At 46.7% G+C, this 21,731-nt stretch overlaps 1 protein-coding gene across 10 annotated transcripts in view; it reads left to right on the plus strand.

The window, feature by feature from the left end:
* Positions 1–21,731, plus strand: part of ERI3 (ERI1 exoribonuclease family member 3) — a 127,905-nt gene that overhangs the window by 59,972 nt on the left and 46,202 nt on the right. For 9 of the 10 annotated variants that reach the window (XM_058717680.1, XM_058717677.1, XM_058717679.1 and 6 more), the window contains one exon: positions 5,576–5,648. The exons of the other annotated variant lie outside the window; for it this stretch is intronic. In XM_058717680.1, the coding sequence (XP_058573663.1) occupies positions 5,576–5,648 (73 nt within the window). The remainder of the gene's footprint in view (positions 1–5,575; positions 5,649–21,731) is intronic. 10 annotated transcript variants of the gene reach the window in all.

A 21,731-nucleotide genomic window follows, 5' to 3' on the forward strand; every position in this document is an offset into this window, starting at 1 on the left:
TTAATAAGTAGGAGGCTTGAGCATTAATTTTTTATACATCAGCGGTGGCCAAGTGAGTGAATTCAATTATGAGTCTGCTTTCTGTCCACCCTCCTCCCCCCAGTGTGGTGGTTCACAGCAGAGACTAAGGAACCTGTTGAAATGAGAAACCCCTATTTCCTAGCTTGACCCCCTCACTAATTCGGGTTAAATTGCCACGCTATTGCAGTGGTGACACATTGTGCCTGCCTCTGTTTGTACAAGAGGATGTGGTGGGGGAGGAAGGACCAATTTGCGCAGAGATAAAGGTGTCGCGGCAGATAACTAACGTCCCAGCCTTACACCCGCTCTCATTGTAGCTCAATTTGCTCCGTGTGGAAGCCCAGCCTTCCCTTCTTTCTTCCTTCCCTCCCCTTGCTCATATTTTACCTCGATGCCACAGTGTAATGATGCCCTGCGTAGTGGGGGAGGAGATAGGCACCTCTGGCTGACAGCCCTTCCCGATAACCAAATTCCAGCCCATCCATCACTAGCTACTCTCCTCAACTTGAGGAAAAGTGATCTTGAAAGGCGGGCCGTTTATCACCCAGGGTCTGTTTATCTCCTCTGGTGGGGGGAACGGAAACAGGAGAGACAAAGAGCTGTGTCCCCAGCCAAGTGCTGCCTTGGCTGGGATAGTCTGCTGATGCTGGGTGCAGACTCATCACACTGGCTGTGGAGTCTCTGACTAGGTGCACCTCCCAGGCTGGGACCCAGTGGGAATGGGACCTTTCCTGAGGTCTAGGAAACCTGGCAGTTCTGAAACACAGGACAGCCAGCAACAACATTGTGCACGCGTGTTCGTTTCGGAATGGACAAGCATAGAAACCCAACATGACCATGAGCCTCACTGCCCCTTATAGGTGTCCCTTTGGCAGGAGCATACATCTGGCTGATTGGCTGGGTCTGTTGGCCTACTCCTTCCCCATACTGGGCCTTCTATCCCTCCATGGTGTAACTGTGACTTTGAAGAAGACCGAACCTTTCTCCCTACTCTTTCCTTTGCTCCTTAGTACTCTCCTTTTTCTACATATCAGATGGGGCAAAATAGTTCGCCCTTGCAGGTGAGCTGTATGTGCATCCTCAAGCTTTTGGGTACCAGGATTGACAGCCTACATCACTTCAAGATCCGGGTCTCATGGCTTTCACAGAGAGGCAGAAAGGGATCACATATGGCTCCAGATTCAGCTGGCCTCCTGCTCTTTAAGGGCTCGAGTGTGCTAAAACTGAGAGTGACATATATCTCCCTGATTTGGAGTTGCCCCTAAGATTTACAGAGAGAGAAAAGCACAGAAGGAAGAGTGTGCATAACCTTTGCCAGCACTGGTGCCTGCACTCCTGCTGCTCCTGGCTGATGGTGTCTGTCAGTCTGTCGCTCAGACCTCCGTGGATGCTGCTGGCCTCCTCAACTCAAGCCTAGCAGTTCTAGTAGAGCCCCCCAGCTCTGCTCCAGCTAATCTTCAAAGCTGAGCTCCTGTTCACAATGGCTTCATCCTGCCCCTACCCATTAGCGAGGGTGGTGTTCCCTTAATGAGCTAGTCCCCTGCCTTGGCTGGCGCCGAGCTGGTCACACCTGTTTGCCATCAGGGCTGTCTGGGCCCAGCCCAAGCACTGGGCTGCAGGTGGTGGGGCTGGATGAGGGGTGGGTAGGGAGGGCCGGGTTCCTTATGCTTTGTGCCCTATGCTTTTGCGGGGGGGGTGGGAGGGGGGAGTTTCCTGCACCCCTCTTCCTCCCACACTCTTTTCTTTCTAAGTGGAGGAAGGCTCTCTGCTTTCTTTTTTGTTATTTAGAAGGAGTAGGAAGGGAACTTGAGAAATACCCCATCTTTTCTAACTCCTGCCTGGATGGAGTAGCAAGGAGCTAGTCAGGCATCTTTGAGGAGGGTTTGATGTTCTGTTTTGATGACCCTAGGGGCCCAGTGTGATGAGAGCAGTGTCACATGGTGAATGCTGAAGACGGAGCCCCTCTCTAGCCCTAGGTCTGATAGTACTTGGAAACTGATTATATCCCTCAGTTTAGAGCCCATGGCAGGGCTGGGGGCCCTTCCTTAAAGGGGGCCCCTTACGTTCGTGAAGCTGAAGGAAGTTTTGATTTGGTTGAAAAAATCTCATTCCTTTTTATGGCCTGGACATAATTGGCTCTTTTCTATTGGCCATCGGTGATGTCATTCCGACCCTCATAAAGAAGGGGAAATCACACCTGTGGACTCGGTGCATAAAATTTCATTGGGCAACAGTAATAAGCATGGCCAGATGATGTTTGGGCAGTTGAGGAGCTCTGTGCCCAGTGATTCCAGCTGCATGGAGACCTGGGCACCATAAACCTGCCTGCACGTTCATGCCCGCAGGCTAGTCCAGGGCCCACTGCCAGTGGCTCTTTTCCTGGGATCAGTATCTGGTGGGAACTCAGTATTCAGACCCTTTGTGCCAGGGGGACTTTTGCCCTTTTACTTTCCAAATTAGTGGAACCGTGTACCCACTGGTACCCACTGATCCTAGCCTTAGGCTCCTAAGAACCTTGGACCCAGGTGTGACCTTGAGCAGTAACCACCATGCTGTCTGCCTCTCTAAAGCCCCAAACCTTTCCTTTCCAGGGACTGTAAAGAACTCTGAGCGCATGTGCATGACTGATGCCTTGTACAGTCAGAAGGCTGAGATCCCATTTCTAGTTCTCCCTTGGATTGTTGTGTGATCGAGCAAATCCTTTTCTTCTTTGGACATCAGTGTCCTATTTTATGTAGGAGATGGCTACTACTCTGACCTACCTTTCTCACAGGGTTTCTCTTGGTGTTCTCTAAGCTGGGTAGGGTTCTGTCTTAGAAATGTGTAGCTGTCTTCCCGTGAAACTCCCATCTGGAATTTCAAGTTCTGGCATATGGCTCTGTGGCTCTGTGAAGATGGGCCTGGACCTGCTACATTTCTACTGCTCATGTCCTGGAGTCACAGGGCTAGGACCACCCACAAACTGGAGGACTCAACAACCTGAATGCCTGTGAGTCTGCAAACTTCATGTGTATCTGCAAGTGACTAGAGCCTGGGTGAGAATTATAGTCCCATCCTCCTCTGCTTTAGTCAGTCATGGGGTACAGATAGCACTCAGGGTTGCTGCTGAGCCATATCTGAGGCTGACTATCCAGCCTGACAGTCTGTCTAGTCTGTCTTAGATGTAGCCCCTCTGGTACAGATCCTCCCCCTAGAAGATCAGGCAAGATCCTACTGTGCTAGACCCTTCCTACCTGGGTAGAAATGTCTACCTTTGAAATCTTGCTGAAGAGGGAGCCTCCTACCCACCCTGCTGCCAGGGCTAGCCCAGCCAATAGGACTCCTGATCCATGTCATCTAAAAGAATGGGGACACTGGGAATGGCTAAGGGTGAATATGATAGGTGGCCCGATTCTTGCTTTTTCCTGGCCAGACCTCTTGACCTGTTCCTTTGCAGATTCTGCTGCTTCTGGTTGCCCCCCCTTCACTCACAGGCCTTAATGTGATTTTTCAAAAATAGCTGAGCTCAGCAAGCATTTTCACAAATAACAAGATAAGAACACAAAAGAAAAATTGAAGGAAATAAGAAAGTTATCCAAACAATATAGTTCTCCTTAGGCAACCACATTTTAGCTCCTAAGGCTATCTTTCATCTTTCAAAAACCTTGCTGGGGCGCCTGGGTGGCTCAGTCAGTTGGGCATCCGACTTCGGCTTGGGTCATGATCTCGTGGTCTGTGAGTTCAAGCCCCACGTCAGGCTCTGTGCTGACAGTTCGGAGGCTGGAGCCTGCTTCGAATTCTGTGTCTCCCTCTCTCTCTGACCGTCCCCCACTCATGTTTGGTCTCTCTCTCTCTCTCTCTCTCTCTCTCTCTCAAAAATAAACAAACATTAAAAAATTTTAGAATTGAGGGAGTCCAAAATTAGAGCTGGCTGGTGCGTGTAGTGGGTTCCATGTGTGTGACAGTGGTCTTGATTTCCATTTTAGCTCAGTAGAACTTATGAGACATTAATCTGGGCCATCTCCCACCATACTCTTCCCTGCTCTCTCATCTACTCTCATGGCTTTAATTTCATTTAAATTACATTAATGATTCAGCAATTTATATCTCCAATCCAGACCTCTCCTCAAAGTGGATATCCAGCTGCCCCTTTAGATGTCATCCCACTGCCACATGTCTCCTGAACACTTTGAACTCAGTAGATATTGAGTGCTTGCCATGTGCCATGCATGTATGTAAAACTGCATTCCCAAACTTGTGCCTCCTTCTGTGGTATTTGGAGGTGAAGTAGTAAGCAGTCACTGTGATTTAGGCAGAGAATTTAAAAACAGTAATAAAAATGATGACTAAATACTGGTCTGCTCTGGGTGTCAGATATCCTCTCTATGCCCCTGCCTCATTCTTTTTGTCTGATTCTGAGTAGAATGAAACCAGCCAAGCCATAAGCCTTTGAATTGGGCTCTACCACTTCTCATTGGGCCTTGCATCCCACTTGATGGCCAAGGCCTCCTTTACGTCTCTTCTATCTGTTCCTTGCTTATTACCTCTACAGCTGTTGTCTAGTCTCTGAGTTACTACCCAGCTTTTTTAGTGTATTGTTTTTGCTGGCCCCAGAAAAATCTATGTAAATCGCAACTATTCAGAGCCTCTCTATTGCCTATGGCCAAGCTTAGCAAGAAAGTTCTGTGATCTTTCCCAGCTAATATTTTTGGTATCTTCCTCCATCTTTTCACGTACCCCAGTGCTCCAACTTAAGGCTGTTTAGTCTATTTCTTTTATTGTCCATTCCATTGAACAAATTGTGAGCCCCTTACAGGCAGTGGCTAATTCTTAACTTTTTGAGCTTTAAGTGCCTGTTTATTATTAAACATCAGTAAATGGTTGAATGGATTTATGTGGGTAAACATTATATCTAGAGGGAAAGACCATTTATAAATTATAATTTAAAGAAAAAATAACAGGCTCTTGGGTTAAATTCTGAGCTCTTATCCTTTTGCATGGTTTGCTCTATCTGCAGAAAGCCTATTGCTAGAGACTTAAGGGTGAACTGAAGCCCCTGTGTAGCCAGCTCCACGTGTTCCTTTTCTCTTTCCTCTTGTCTTATATCCCTGCCTCTCTGTTGTAACAAAACAGCTACAAACTGGTGCATTGGAAAGAACATAGGCTTTGGGGTGAGACAGACCTGGGTTCGTTTCTTGGCACTGTCATTTTTTAGCTTTGGGACCTTAGGTAACCCCTCTGAATCTCATTTTCTCATCTGTAAAATGTAGGCAACAATAGCTACCTCATAACGTCGTTCTGAAGAATCATGTGAAACTGTAAGTAAGATCCTTAGCATATTGTAGGCCATCAGAAAATAGTAGCTGCTTGTATTTTGAATAGAGTCTCCCAAGTTTTCACATTTAGATCTGGAGCCCAGTGTCTAGGGTGCTAGAGGTGGGGAGCCTTTCTTGGGCAGGGTAGGACCCGTGACTAATGGGGTAGCCTTCTGAGGTCTATTTGCATTTCCTAGATTCAGACTCCATGCCTGGGACAATGGGTGTGCCCAACTTGTTCTCTTTTCCCTTTCTTGTAGGCTCCCAGGTCAGTGCCAGTACTTGGGCTTGCCAGTGGCGGACTACTTCAAGCAGTGGATTAATCTGAAAAAGGTACTGTGTCTGAGCCCCACTCTGGTGCTTCCTCTGGATTTCCTGTGCATCAGATCCTGTCCCCTCTTGCTTTCTTTACACATCTCTATTCTTCTCTTTTTGTTGTCATCGCTTTCCTTTTCTTTCTGTTCTTCTCTTTTCTCAACGTCCTTCCTTCCTCTTCCCTAGTTAACATGCACTGTAAGGTTGTGGGCCCTTTCTGGGAGTGGGGAGTTGCTTGGGGACCAGGCCGAGGGGTAGAGTATGATACTGCCCTATGTGGTGTCATCCAGGTATGCAGAGAAGTCCCAGTGAAGGGAATTTTCTAGATTCTTGCTCAAAACTAAATCACTGAGATGAGCTACATTTCCTTTAGGAGAGATGTGGCACTAGCTAAGCCTTTGGGAAAGTATACGTATTTGATGTGGTCATGAGTATGGTCTCTGACCCTCCTGACTGGCCCTGGTATCTCCATGTGGTTGAGAGGTAGAGTTGGTTCAGGCTGGCTGTGGTCCTGCCTAGCCCTGGCAGAGCCTTGGTCATGTGAGAAGGACTGTGCACAACAGAGCCCAGTTCCCTTTGAATTTGAGGAAGGAGACTGACACTAATACAACACCAAGTATCTGGGGAGTGGGTGCTGGGGCTGTGGGCTGGGAGAAACCCTGTGTAGCTATGAAGTTGGGGGCCTGGCAGAGGTTGAATTACCCAGAAAACTACTTTCCTAGTGTGTGCTACACTAGGTAAGCAGAAGAAAGAAGGTACAGGAATAGACTCCCAAGATCTCTGCTCTGTTGGCATCCTTTCTCCAGGAGGCCCAGTCCACTAGGGAGACTCACACCCATAAATCCTTCTGAAGTAAGGACAACAGCCCTGAACGCCTCAGGGACCCCATGTTGCTGGTTAGCTTAGTGACTCCCAGGAAATCAGAGAAGAGAGAACACACCAGAGATCAGAGTAGTGGCTCCCAGGGGGCCTTAGAGAAGAGAGAAGCCAGTGAAGGGTAAAACTAGGTGTTGTGAGGATTTGGGTCTTGAACTGGGCATTCAAGGAAGGTGGAATATGGGTCTGAAGAGGAGAGAAGACTTTCCAGCAGGAGGAACAGCATTCTTTTGGTGTGTGTATGGGCTGGAGCTAAGTGAGCATGTGGAGGAACAGTAGAAGAGAATGACCTTGGACTTAGTTCCATAGGTCTCAGGGCAGCCATTCTTTGTGGCAACATTGTGAACTCCTTTGCTTTCCCCTGGTACTCAGGTCCTTTACACCTGGTCCTTGGCTTGTTTGTATTTTGACACTTACCCACCTCTCCAGCTGATGTCTCTTGGGCCTGAGCAGCAGCTACTTACTAACTTCCATCTTTGGCTGAGGGGACCAGGCTCTGTCCTACCTTCAGGTCTTGGCCTGTGGCCTTATCTTTGTCTGAAGTGCCCCTTAGTCATTTTCATTGGGCACATTCCCTCTTCTTGAAGATTCAGCTCAGGTATCACCTCTTCTGGGAAGCTCAGCAGTCAGTCTTTTATCTTGAGACTCCTTGACCCTTTGGATACCTGTGATCTTTGAGTGTTGAAACTGAGTCCAAATATGTTTCCTTGTAGACATGTCCGTCTGGAGCATAGAGACTGAGGCTGGCTCCTTTCTGTGTCTGCAGTAGCCAGGTCAGTGGTGGGTACAGAGTATGTGCTCAGTGAATAGTTGCTGGCTGGCTGACTGATCTTTGAGAGCTGGCTCCACAGAGGCCCTCTCATGCAGGGCTTGGCGGGCTATGCATGAAGGTGTGGCTAGGCCTGTGCTCCTGAAGATAGCATGCCAGCTGTCAGAGTGCATCTGAGGCTGCTTGCTGGCCTCAGCAAATGCAATGTGAAGGCCCGGCCAGGCGAGGCAGGCGCTGACCTGAACAATTGCTCTGTGAAGTTCACTAGACTTTTTGGTGTCTGGATAGCTCCCTGCCTCCAGGTTCCTTGGCAGAGAGGCAGGAAAACAGCCGACCCGTGTGTTAACATTGCCACTCAGGGCTACCTTGATGCTGCTGGGGTTGGAGGCAGGCTGTCCTGAGCCTGTTCCGCTTGGTTCTCTGCCAGACTGTGCTGAGCCATAGAGGGGGAAATGGGTACAAGTGGAAACTGGACTCTGTTCCCAGTTGGCCTTGTGATTGCTTCTTGGTAGGTCAACTGAGCAGGTCTAGGAAAAATAAGAGTGGCATGAGGAGAGTGGCAATAGAGGGGTCTAACCCCTTCTTCTCAGCCCTCTAGCCATATCATGTTCCAGCTGTGCCACAGGATCCAGCAGGAAAGATGACTTAATTACAAACTCTGGGCCAGTCCTTGTGAGCGGCCATTCAGGACAGAGAGGCTGCATGTCTGACCTTTATACTACATGAGTTAGTACAGGCCACACAAAGATTCCTGCTCCCTTAAAAAGAGTAACAATAAGAGTAAGCCAGAGAGGGCATTGCCAGGGTTGTATGGGTACTATGCAGTGTATTATTCTATGCTTTCTTTCCCCCTGTGTGACCCAGGCCCTGGCTGTCTACAGGGCCCTCTCCTGTACTTGATCTTACTCTTTCCTCCCTACTTTCCTTCCTTCCCCTCTCCTGCTCAACTCCCAATAGCAGAACTTTGCTCATGGAAAAAGTAGGGACGGTCTTGGTCACCAAGACTTGCCCAGTGAGTGAACTGGGACTGAATTCACTATCCCCATTTCCAAAGGCCTCTCCTGTCCAGAAATGGTGTGCATTGCATCAGGAAAGAACAGTTTTTCAGCAGCCAGGTTTCCACATCTCCCTCCTCCACCTACTTCCCCTGTAGCAGAGTGGAGCAAGCCAATGTTTGCTGACATTTGGAGTGTCATTGAATGATCTTATACTCTTATTGAACTGTCAGCTTAGAGAAGACTTGGGGCCCTGCTCCCAGCTCCCTCCAGGAGGTCAGAGCTGTCACTGAGGAGCCAGAAGAATACACACACACATACACAAACACGCATGCACGCATGCATAAACATACACATGTTTACTCGTGGATGAATATACCCAAGGAGGCATACCCAAAATTGTATGTATGTTTCCATTCATACAAATGGGTGTGTATATATATTCACATAGTCACCTTCAGAAATACATGGCAATATACACAGGTACAAATACACTTATACATTCCTATTCATAAAGCATTAAGACACATGCATATGTATATATAAACATACCCATCTTCATCAGTAAACACATATTCTTGAGTGCCCTCTGTGTTCTAGGTACTGTACCAGGCCTGGAGATATAACAGAAAAGATGGATATTAAATAATTCTAATTGTGTTGTAAGTCCTGAGTCGTGTTATCATTTGATAAGGGGGCCTGATTTAGGGGGTCACAGTCAGAGAATGGTTTCCTGAGGAAGGGTGTCTCAGCTGAGATCTGAAGGATGAGTAGGAATTAGCTAAGCATGTGGCAAGGCCCTGAGATAAGGAGAAGCCTGGCAGCTTCATGGGACTAGAATGTAAGTGCCATGAGAATGGAGAATTTTTGTCTCCTCTGTTCACTGTTCTGTCCTGATCACTTTTTTTAATGTTTATTTATTTATTTTGAGAGAGAGAGAGTGCACGCAAGTGGTGGTGGGTCAGAGAGAGAATCCCAACAGGCTCTGTGCTATCAGCACAGTGCCCAACATAGGGCTCGAATCCACAAACTGTGAGATCGTGACCTGAGCTGAAGTCAGGAGTCGGATGCTTAACCAACTGAGCCACTCAGGCACCCCTGTCCTCATCACTTTGAAAAGTTCCTGGCACACAGTAGATGTTTAATCATTATTTTTTGAATGAATGATAGTCTGGAGCATAGTGAGTGTGAGGAAGAGAGGAGAGCTGCATGGGATGAAACTAGAGGAGGAGGCAGGGGCTTGTAGGTCACACTTTAGATTTTGATCCTTATCCTTAGGGTAATGGGAAACTATTAAAGGACACTAAACATAAGAAAGGTATCATCTGATTTGCATTTTGAAAAAGCTCTTTCTGGATACAGTATAGAGAGCGCTAAGAGTTGATATGGGGGGATTAGTACTGGTTTCTCTTAATGGGGTTATAGTTGGCATGTTAGGATGGCAAATCATTGTATGGGCAACATTGCTGAGCTTATAGCATCTCTGTTCCCCCAGTTCACTGAATGCTAGTAGTGCCTTTCACCAAGTCATTGTGACAACCAAAAACATTCCCTCCCTGCCATGTACACATACATTTCCAGGGGCCTAGACAGGGGTGGGAATGGGGAGGCACTGTCCCCTAGTTGAGAACCACAGAATTAGACCATTGCTATATAGTCCAGGTGAAAGTTGATAATTATTGGGATTAAACTTATAGCAGTGGAAATGTAGAGACATGGATTGATTTTACAGTGTTAAATGGTATAGTCAGTTCTGCTATAGTGCAACATAGACCTTTTTAAGAATCACCATGTTATGAAAAGTTGTAAGAAAAAGTTGCAATAAAAATGGGGTTAGGAGCATAATACTCAGAAACTTCATCAGTGACATATGAAAAAGATAGGAATCTAAAAAAAATGGTAGCATAATTTTACACATGTTACGTGGTTAAGGAATACATAAATACTACAATAAATATGGCACTCTACTTTGAAAAAACCCTGAGGTTTGCTTGGCAGTGGGCATGAGAAAGGTTGCAACTTGGGAGTTATTATGAAGTGGTGGAAAGAGAGTTCTCTGGAATCAGTTGGAAAGTTGTAGCCAGATGGATGCAGTGTATAATACATGTGGCAATCTAGGAAGCTGCTATCTGTTTGAAGTGTAAGCATGTGTATATTTTGCATATTCTTTTTTTTTTTTTAATTTTTTTTTTCAACGTTTTTTATTTATTTTTGGGACAGAGAGAAACAGAGCATGAACGGGGGAGGGGCAGAGAGAGAGGGAGACACAGAATCGGAAACAGGCTCCAGGCTCCGAGCATCAGCCCAGAGCCTGACGCGGGGCTCGAACTCACGGACCGCGAGATCGTGACCTGGCTGAAGTCGGACGCTTAACCGACTGCGCCACCCAGGCGCCCCAATATTTTGCATATTCTTACACAGCTCTCTTTAGTTGGGTATACTTTCCTGTGTTTATAGCATATGGACAAAATCACACATAAACAAATGCAAAATTTGCATTATGCTCAACTGTTTACTAATACATTGCATTGGAGTGAATTTGCTCTTTTAAAACTAGTATTATAGCAAAACTGACTATACAATAGATGCAGAATGGTGATTGATTGGCTGTGAAGGTTGATGATGGAGGAGGAAACCACAGTGACTCTAAGGTTTATGATTTGAGGAACTGGATGAATTGGAATGAATGTACTGATGTCATGGAAGAAGGAGAAGTTTATAGATTAAAAGAGAAGATGAATTGGGACATGCAGAGTTTAGATGCTTTTCAGACATTCTTGTGAAGCTGTTGAGGAGGTAGTTGAATATAAAGATACGGGATTCAGGGATAAGGTCTGGCTAAGAGGTACAGATTCAGGGGATCTCTTGGTGGATGAGTGATCATTGAAGCCATGGGAGTGGAGTATACAGAGTGAGAAGAGAGCAAAGCCAAGAATGAGCACTGAGAGATACCTACACTTGATAGATAGAGGAGGAAGAATCAGACATAGAGAAGAAGGAGTGGTCACCGATAGCAGTGGTAAAAGTTCTTGTTTATTGATCGCGTCTTGTGTGCTAGACCTGTATTGTCCGGTATAATTGCCACATTTTTCATTTTATTTCAGTTTCATTAACTTAAATGTAACTACACTTTCTTGAAGTACTTTGAAGTATATTTAGAACAACCTGGGTTGGTGAATTTACGTTTTCAACTGTTAACTGTTTAAAATCTAAATACAGATCTAGTATTTCTGATAATGATTTAGCATTTGAATTGAGATGTATTGTAAGTGTCAATTGCACACTTAAATACACAACAGTTCATTAATTTTTATACTGATTACTTGTTGAAATGATTATCTGGTATTTGCATATCTCTATTTTTCACGTTTAAGGTTGAGAAAACAGGCAGGTAGTGTTGATGAAACTTGCTCAGTGTCCCACGACATGGCAGAGGTAGAACTTAAATTTAGTTTTGCCTGACTCTTTGTGCTAAGGAGAGTAAACAGGGTAAAAAGGAGAGAGTAAAGAGTGATAGAGAAGAGGTAGACCAGGAGAGTGTGGTGCCACAGAAACCACAGAAAGAAAGAATTTTCAGGACAAGGGGACTGGTCATCTCTCGGAGAGCCGCATAACAAAGACTGAAATACAAGCACCAGACTGAGACACAAGGACCTTGGTGACCTTGGTGAAAACGCTTGATGGTGTAAGAGGGACAGGAGCCAAATTGGAGTGAATTGGGGAGTAAATGAGGTGACAGAGAAATTTTAACCTTTTTAGAAATGTGGCTTTGAAGGAGAGAGAAAGGACAAGAACCACGAGGGGGCAAGTGTGGGGTTGAGGCAGGTGACACGTTTTAAGATGGGAGACATGTGCTTGTTTGTAGGCACTATTAGGAAAGTTTGAAGATATAGGAGTGAGAGATGTTGAGAGAAGATGGGATGGAGAAAACGGTGGTATGGAAACTGCCTGTCTGCAGGAGGAAGGACCCCCTTGTCTTGTGAGGGGGAAGGAGAAGATGGATGCGGTAGATGCAGAAGGTTGGCAGATTTGATGGCAAGTTGAAGTAGTTCCCATCTGATGGCTTTTATTTTTCTCTGTGAAGTAGATGAGTCATTTGCTGGTAACTAATAACAGAGGACTGGGAAGGTTTGTAGAAAGTCAGAAGGATTGCTGTAGTTTTAGTAAAGGAAAGAAGTGTGAGCCGACTTGAGAAGTATAGTAGGATTTCTAGGCAGTGTTGAGAGTCCCGTCTAGGTTGATGGCATTAATTCCTAGTGGAACCACTCCATTCAGTTGTAGGACTTTTCTTTAGCAGAGCTCCGCTGCCTGTCTGTAGGGATGCCGAGAGCATACATTTAGATTCATCCAGGGTGGAGACTTTCCCAAGAAGTGTGATGAAAGGAACAAAGGAGTTGTTGAAGATACTGCCAGGATGAACTATGAGATCTCAGCTGGATGCCGAGGAAAGAGAAAATAGCAGGGGGCCTGACGGATATGGAAAAAGTAGCTGGGTCCCTGTATGACGACGAGGAAAGGTGTATCAGGTGTAGTCGAGCATGCCACATGGAAAGATAGGAGATTATGATTAGAGTAGGCTATCTGAATTAGTGATTTCAGAGATGGGGCAGTTCTTGGTGTTGGCAGGTTCCAAGGTGTGCCCGTGGGAGTGAGTAACTAAGATTGGGTGGAGGAAAATGTTAGTGCAAATAAGAGGTCAAGAAATGGGTAACTCAGATGAGACTTCCATAAGGAAGTGAGTATGTGTATACACACGTGCACGCATAATGTATACATTCTCACTGCATATGCATGGACACATAGGGATAAGTATATATACAAATATATGCCTCCACGTATACATATGTAGTTCATGTGCATTCAGACCAAACCATGCAAGTGCATGCATATACATACAGTCACATTTGGTCTGGAATTCCCCCCGGGCCTGTTCAGGTGGGCTTTTGGGAAAGCAGGCAGACAGTCTTAGGAGGATTCTGAGTCAGTCCTGGCAGACAGGGCCCAGGCAGTCATGCTCAGAAGTTGTAGGGAGGCGTCACCTAGAATTTAACAGACTCGGATATACCAGGTATGGTGCTTGCTGCTCTACTTTTCCTCTGCCATCTGTGCTATCTACCTGGTTGTCATTTCTGGGTGCTCTGAAGAGGATGGGGTGGGGACCAGCTGTGAAAGAGAGAATAAGGAGGAGGAGACCTTCTTGGATCCCTCCAAAAAGGAGAAGCATTCCTCCAAGAAGCATTTCTGTCTCCCCCACCCCCCTCCCCTGAGAGCAGACAGCAGGAAAAACTGCTGAAGGGAAGGTTGGTGTCTACGATTGAGTGCGACTTTTCCTGACCTTGGAGCATTCAGAGTCCCAATCAGTGCAGTAATAAATTAAGGGCTTATGGAGGAATAAATTCTTGGCCTTAATGAAGTTCTTTGCTGGGGGCCATAGGCAGGTCAGCAGGTCGGGATGATGCAGATTGGAGGCTCCAGCGAGTGGGCTCAGTCAGCTGGGAAGCCATCAGGAGTGAACAGATCTGAAAGTCTGTTGGTCAGGTCACTATTTTGGAGCCAAGGGGATAAAGCTGGTCAAGTTATAGGCAGCTTGACAGAGGCTAGGACTCTTTATGGAATGGTGGCTACATGGTGCCAGCTGCAGAACCCCTCCATTGGGGCTATTCAAAGGTAATTTGCAAAAAACAAGAACAAAAAACCCCCGAAAACCAAGAGAGGGGTGTGGAGGTCTGGAGTCCCTACAAGGTGTTTGTTTTTATTTTGGAGGGCGAGAGGGCTGTAACAAGACACATGCTTCCGGACCAGTAATGGTCAGAACCAGACAGACCATGGCCAGGTCTTTGGCATCATCCAAAGTACAGAGCATTGTCCATGGGACAATTATGGGCCGCTATCCTAGTGGGAGAGCCCGCTCTCAGCCAGGTAGATCAGGGCCTCTAGCTGTCTTTGGGAAGAAATATGTGTACAGAAGACAGGACACAGAGCACCAGGTATAAATGAGGGAGAGGTGAGGACACAAGCATGGGACAAAGAGAGGTGAGTGGGAGAGCAGCCTGGAGTGCTTGCTGCTGGATTTGATGCTCAGGTCCTGGAGGGGCTGGTCTTGGGGGCTAGAGGCACCTAGATTGTAGAGCCAAAACTAGAACCCAGGCCTCAAGACTTCACATCCTGAGCTCTTTCTCCTTTCTTCCTCCCCTCTGCAACATCTGCCCTTGGGAATGAGCTCTTGGGATATAGTTAGGGTAGCAGGGGGAATAGTGCTGTATTTGGAATCAGGGGCAGCTGGAGCTAGAGAGAATGTCTCCTTTCTTATCTCCCTGCCCCCATGGTGTAGTGCCCTGCCTGGCTTTTCCTTTAAATATGTCTTACAGCTGTCTGAACTCTGAAATTTCTTTCACTCCTTCCCTCGCCTTGTTAACATGTGTTGCCTTTGGGGTAATCAGGGAAAAAATATTATGTCCTTTTACAATTACCGGGTTTTGGAATATTAAAATGTCTCGCTGCATCGGCACTGTTATTTTGATTGGTATTCTAACCTTTGACTAGCCCATAAAGCGCGCCGCTCCTGAAGCCAATATTGCAGGACTGAAATTTAATTCCGAAATGATTCCAGATAATAGGGAGACAGATAATATATGCATGAAGGATATTATGTTTGGACTAACTGCAGCAGGGCCAGGGCTGGGGAGCTGAATAATAGCCCAGAGTGAGTTATAATCTGTGGGACAGAAATGCCTTACTGTCAGGGCCAGGAGAGGAACTCTTAAATCAAAGGCACAGGAAAGGGTGGGATTGCAGTGTGCTTGTTTTGACAGGAAGAGCACTGGAGCCAAGTGGGTAGGTATGGAAGGCTGTGGCCCATCCCTTCTCTTGAGCAAAGTACCCAAGGCCCTGGATGAAGTTTATCTCACTGCAGCATCCCTATCTTTGTATCTCCTGTCCCTCTTAACATTCTGGCCATATCAAACTTCTTGCCATTCTTCAAGTATACTCTTCAAAGGGACTGTTTCGCTTCCCTTTGCTCATTCTGTTGCCTTTGCTTACATTGCCTTCCCCCCCTTTTTTTGGTGTGTTGGGAAAACTCCTGTTCATCCTTCAAAACCCTCTTCTGTGAAGGCTTCTCTGACGTTCTCCCACCCCTGGTAGAAATAGTCAATCACCTTTGTATGGTTTCAGTACTTTTTATAATGAGTGTATCACATCCACTTGTAATTATCTGCTTCCATGTTTGTATTTCCTGCTAGAGTGAACTCTTTGGGGTCTACATGGCATCTATCTCTGTATTTCGAGTACTCAGCACTGGACTTGGCACACACTAGGTATCAACAAGAACCAACTGAACTCACACTGAATACAGGGCTGGACTAATGAGCTCCAGAGTCCAGATGCCTATTCCCCTGCCAGATTTCTCAAACAAATAGGCTTAAGGAAGTTAAGTAACTTGCCCAAGGGCACGTAGCCAGGAAGAGGTAAAGCTAGGATTTGAACCCTACTAGGAGTATTCTTTTCGCCAGACCATATATCTTAGGCAGGTGGGCAGTGAAGGAGTTGGAGGCCAAGGTTGGAAAGACAGAAACCCACTAACCTGACTCCTTCCTTTCATAGCTCAAGACTTGAGTCCTCTTTGCTAGAGATGGCATTGGTTCTTAACATTCATGTGTCACAAGTCCTGGGGTATTGTGCCTCCTGTTACTGCTAATGACCTTTGGACAATTATTCCACACAAAGACACTTCTCTACTGTGCATTTGTAACTAAGGATCAGGAAAGTACCTTAAGAAAGGTGCCTACTTGTGGTTTCGGAGAGCTCTTAGGGAGGTAGGCAGGCAGAGTACATGGAGCTCTTAGTTATGTCAGAAAACTTCACAGACATTCCCTTTCCCCTTCAGCACTTGGTGGAACTTGGGTTTGGGTGTTTAGAGGTAAGATAAGGGAAGTACATAATAGAAAAGCTGCAGTGAATTTGGTTGGCTTTCAAGTGGATTTGTATTTTGTTAATTACAACACTATCTGCATAAACCTGCATAAATTAGTGGTATGGCTATATGTGAGATATGCCCTTCACTTAGTCTTCAGGTGGTGCTTGGTGTGTCCACCGGCCCCTGGGGATGTAGCTCATAGGCTGGAGACCATTAATGCAAGAGAGAGAACTTTAGAACCAGACGAGTCTGGCTCAAACTTCTAACATTGCTACCAACTAAGCTGTGTGACCTGGAGCAAATTCCTTAACCTCTCTGAACCTACAAAAGATCTGACTAATACCTGACACACAGAATGTAGACTCTGGAGTCCAGGAGGTATGATTTAGAATCTTGACTGCATTTAACTGGCTGTGGGGTTTTGGGAAAGTTACTTCTTTCAGCTTCAGTATCATTCTTTGTAGAACAGGAAAAACAGTACCCATTCTTAGAGTTGTCTTGGGCCTCTGCTCTTCCCCTGTCCTCGTACTGACCACCAGGACTGATGTGACTAGGCTATAGGGGTGAAGGAGAGAGGAGTGCAAGGTAGATATAGAAGACTTTGTGTGTAGGAGCTAGGAAAAAGAGGCTCCCCCAGCAGAATTCGCGTGAGCACCAGCGAGGAAGAGCCTCATGCCATCTGTGGACTAGCTTACCCTTAGTGTGAAGGTAGTGAGCAGAGTTGACCATCTCATGTTCTTGACTCCAGCTGCCATCAGCATGGCTGCTGTCCAGTGGAGTGCAAAGTCACACTTACCTTCAGACAGTTCTTGGCTCTGTATGACCTTAGACAAGCTACTTGCTTTTTCAGAACCTTGGTTTCCTCCTTTGTACAGTAGAGATAATTAACAATAATGAAGTAGTAACTGCTCTAAATGCTTTATAGGAAGTCACTCACTAATTCTCAGTTCTGTGAGATAAGTAGTATTATTAGCATCTTACAGATGAGGAAACTGACATCCAGACAGGTAAAGTACCTTTCACAAGGTTCAGCAGCTAGTGAGTGATGGAACAGGTACCCGAGTCTAGGCAGTAGACTCCAGATACAGTGCTCTTATTGCTCTTGTTGCCTCCAGTGCAGAGGAGGGAGGTGTATCTCCTCTGGGGTGTAGGAGAGAAAGTCAACAAAGATGTCACTGAAACATTTGACTTGGGCCATGAGAGTTTTCAGGAGACAGGGTGGGAAGGGCACTCCAGGCGGAGGGAGCAGTATAAACAAAGGCTGGGAGGGGTGCGGCAGCTTGCTGGATTGGAGAACTGTGTACCGTAGTTTTCAGGTTTTTTAAGCTACTGATGTGGGCCCACCATGTGTATGCCTTCTCCCAGAGAAATGACAGCAAGCTAGCACAGTAAGGTACCATTGCCCGATGCTAGATGGATACAGCCTAAGCTGCCTTCTAAGAATGGGGCAGTCACTCCAGAAAACTGCCATGTTCGTGTCCATGTGAGGGAAGAAAGAACCTATGGGCCCAGGATAGCAGGGAGGGAAAGAGGGCACCATGCCTTGTAGCATTTTTGGCACTGGGCAGTCCAACACTGCTGTGCCAGAAGACCTCCACATCCTTACGGCAAAACGTGGCAAATTGCAAATGTGAAGAATCCATTAGGTCATGTTTGTAAAGCTTTTAGCTGTCAAGTGCTGACACTTGATGTGTGGGTGGGTAACCTAGCACCCTCTTGGCCAGGGAGCTAGCCCACCTTGTTCTGCATCCCTGGTAAGAGTGGCCACAAGGGGAAATGGAGCAGATGAAGCATTCAGCTCATGGCAGCTGGGGTCCTCCGTGAAGTTCCCTGCCGCTGCTTCAAGTCGACCTCTACTCTGGAATGCTTGCAGTGTCCTTCATGGCAGGTCTTTGCAACAAGGCCCGCTGCGTGATCTGTCTGCCTCTTGCTGATTGCTGCTCAGAGTCTGCGCCCTGTCAAGTGAGGCTGCCTCTTTCTCCTGGTCCCACCGTGGGCCTTCCTCTGTCTTTCTCTTGTGTCCTTGAGGAAGTGGATTCTGAGAACAAGAGAGTGTGTGAGCTCTCCTGGGTCTGTTTGGGGCTTGGATTTAAGCCTAGGCATCCTGACTATAGAGCCGGTACTCTCTTTTTTTATATTTTTTTAATGTTTATTTATTTTTGAGAGAGAGAGAGAGAGAGAGCAAAGGAAGAGCAGAGAGAGGGGGAGAAACAGAATCCAAAGCAGGCTCCAGGCTCTAAGTTGTCAACACAGAGCCCGACGTGGGGCTTGAACTCAGGAACCATGAGATCATGACCTGAGCTGAAGTTGGATGTTTAATTGACTGAGCCACCCAGGCACCCCTAGAGCCTATACTCTAACCCTTGGGCTAGCTTCTAGGGCCCAGAGTAGCCCAAGGTCCACACCTCTTGGTTATTTTGTGTGGCCTGGTCTGTCCTTGTGCAGGACCACGAGCCACTTGAGAATAGGGACTAGATCTCATTCTTGAATCCACCAGAATTCCCAATCCACAGAGTCAGACGAGCAGAGGGGATGTCAGGAATAAGTAGAGGCATAGAGATACTGTGGAAGAGCTGAGGGCAGTTGGGGAGAGAGGCGAGGCAAGGGAGAGGTTGACCCGTTAACACTCAGTGTTAAGTCTGAGAGAAGTAAAGGAACCATGAGTTACTCTGCCTTCTCCCAGGCTTTTGTTTTGTTTCATTTTTTTCTTTTTGTGTTTTGTTTTGTTTTGTTGTTGTTATTGTTACTGCTTCTCTGGACCCCGGAACCCAGAAGGAGTTACAGAAAAGGAGAGGAAAGGACAAAGAGACTTGTTTGAAGGCAGGAGTCACAGCCCTGCCTCCCTTCTCCTTCCCACATTGCCCTGCTGCCACTCTGGGAAGCAGACCTCATCTGTCAGTATCTATAATAGAGCACCAGCATTTTGAGCCCCACTTGGTGCCAGTCTCTGTGCTAGGTGCTTTACACACTTATTACATTTCATCTTCACAGCTACTCAGCAAGGAGGGAGCTGTTGTCCCTGTTTTATGGGTGCTGAAATGGAGACTAAGAAGCTTGCTCAAGGCCACATGACCAGGATGTAAATTCAGGTTTTCTCCTTTCCTGGCTTCTTTCTTGTCACTTGTCCCATAGCAGATACCACCTGAAGGCAGTTCCTCTGGTCTGGCCTGGTTGGAGCAGGAGGCTGAGGCAAACACATACCAGCCATTACTAGTTGTATGGTCAATGAAAGTCAGTGATGGGGGAAGGATAGGGATTGGCCTCACACTCCAGGTCTCTTGGGAGTGACACCTATTTAATGGGGATCTGTCTGTGTGTGTACGAGGGTGCACCAGGTGTAAATGGATGTCTATTTGTGTTTTAAAAAGTGTATTTCAGGAGATCCTGGGTGGCTCAGTTGGTTAAGCATCTGAGTCTTGATTTCTGCTCAGGTCATGATGTGATAGTCCTGAGATGGAGCCCCACTTTGGGCTCTGCGCTAACAGTGCAGAGCCTGCTTGGGATTCTTTCTCTCCCTCTTTCTCTCTTTCTCTCAAAATAAATAAATAAATAAACTTAAAAAAAAAAAAATGAAGTGTATTTCTCCATGTGGGAGCTTTCTGTGTCCACTCAGGTATTTGCACATGCCCACATCTAGGAATATGGGTAAGGGTGTATGTATGGAGTCTGTGGAAATATGTACCTACCTGGAGGTGGGCAGATGAGACCCTCATCTCCAGAGAACAGCACAGTACAATACAAAGAACCTGGGCTGAACTTGAAGCTGGAAAATAAAAGATACGGGCTCTGGTGTTGGGTCACTTGCCTTTTCTGAGCCTTAGGTTTCCTCATCTAACAAATAAGGGAGCTGGACAAGGCCATCTCTTCTACCTTTGCCATTCTGAGAGCACTCATGGTACCTTAGGTATCCTCTTGTTTGTTCTCAGGAGAAAATGAGACAGATGTAAGGAAGGTGAGAGAAGTTCCCCTTAAACCTTTATCTACTTTGATCTTGAGCCTTGGGACTACTCCACTATCCCATTGGGAAAAGTTAAAGGTCTGGGGAATGCAGAGCATTGCCTGGCATCAGGTCAGGAGAACTGGGGCTCAGATAATGAAGAAGGGTTTGGATAGCTGGTCCTGTCACAGTTTGGGGTGGCCTGGACTAGATTGAATGGCCTTGAGGCTTTGGGCTTCTCCGTGAGAATATGGGGTGAGGCAAAACTTGTTGTCTCACAGCTTCTTTAGGCCTCTCACTATCCTAAAGGCAGGGTGAAGCACAGACCCTTCTTTTGGCCTTAAGTCCCCTCTGTTGATTGTCAAGGCAGGTGCAGAGTGAAGGTCACCTGGAGACCAGAACAAGTATGGTGGACAAGAATGTGGACATATGTTCACATTCATATGGGACTGTGCTGGTTCAGCCCAAGGTCTTTGTGTTAGCTCTGTTGGCCTGCTGTCAGCTCTCTTGGGGGAAGAGTGGCTTAGGGTTGGATGCTAATTTTCCCTGGCTGATTCCTCAAAGCTGATTTGGGTGGCTCCCAGATATGGGACCTTTGGCTGTCTCAGTCTTCAGATGGAGTTATAGCCAAGGTTTTGTCTATTCTGTCCCATGAATTAGCCGTCAGTTCCCTGAAATTTCTCAATTTGGCTGGGGTCACTAGAGAGGGAATGGGCACTGTGTGGACTCATAGTGCAGTGTCCTTAGTGCTGGTTAGGACATCTGTCTGTAGGTTGATCAGCCTGGACCTAGGCCTCAGGTAGCCAGTGACTTGTGCTCTGCCTGTACCAGGACCTCTAAATTCACATTCAACCACCAGTCACTCAGTAAAGCCCTGTGCATCGGGACGTTTAGACTCCGAGATGAATCAGGTCTAGTCTACCTATACAGAGCTCCGGGTCTAGCAGGGAAGATGGGTGGGTCAAGGCAAATGGGAAAAAGTACAATAGAGGTAATTAGGTATAGTAATAGGACTTGTGTGTTTAGTTGTGTTTTTAAACATAATTTATTTTGAATTCAGCTTTGTCCTGAGTTAGAATTCACAAAAGAGAAGAGTCCCTGTAAGCATGTTTTTGTGCTTATATGTCCCCTGCCTGTGTGATTTGATAAGCTCAGAGCTACTCAGATGAGCTAGTCCTGGCTGTAGCCAGGCCAGTGACTTTTTCAAGAGCCTTAAAGCAGGGCCCTCAAGAGACACTAGGCTGCCCTACTTGGTAAAGATGAGTGGTCCTTCTGGGAAGATGAGATCCAGGCTAGCTGCTTGGGAAGTGCTTATATGTCAGTGTAGATAGGTGTGCCTGTGAGTGTGCATAGGCATGAGCCCAAGTGTGCATAGGGCAGCAGCCAGTGGTCTGTCTTCAGCACCATGACCAGGTCTTACGGTGCTAGACCTGGGCTTTGCACCTACTTGGCTGCTGGCAGGAGGACAGGCTGCAGGCAGATCCCAGGGCAACCCTGAGGCCTCCCCAATGGTGTGTTTGCTGTGCCTAATTACCCGGCAGTTGTTTAACTATGCAAGCTGCATGCCTGCCTTTATTGCGCTGTGATTGCCAAGCTGCCTATGGGGAGT

This window comes from Neofelis nebulosa, chromosome 2 (genome assembly GCF_028018385.1).
Source record: "Neofelis nebulosa isolate mNeoNeb1 chromosome 2, mNeoNeb1.pri, whole genome shotgun sequence".
NCBI lineage: Eukaryota > Metazoa > Chordata > Mammalia > Carnivora > Felidae > Neofelis > Neofelis nebulosa.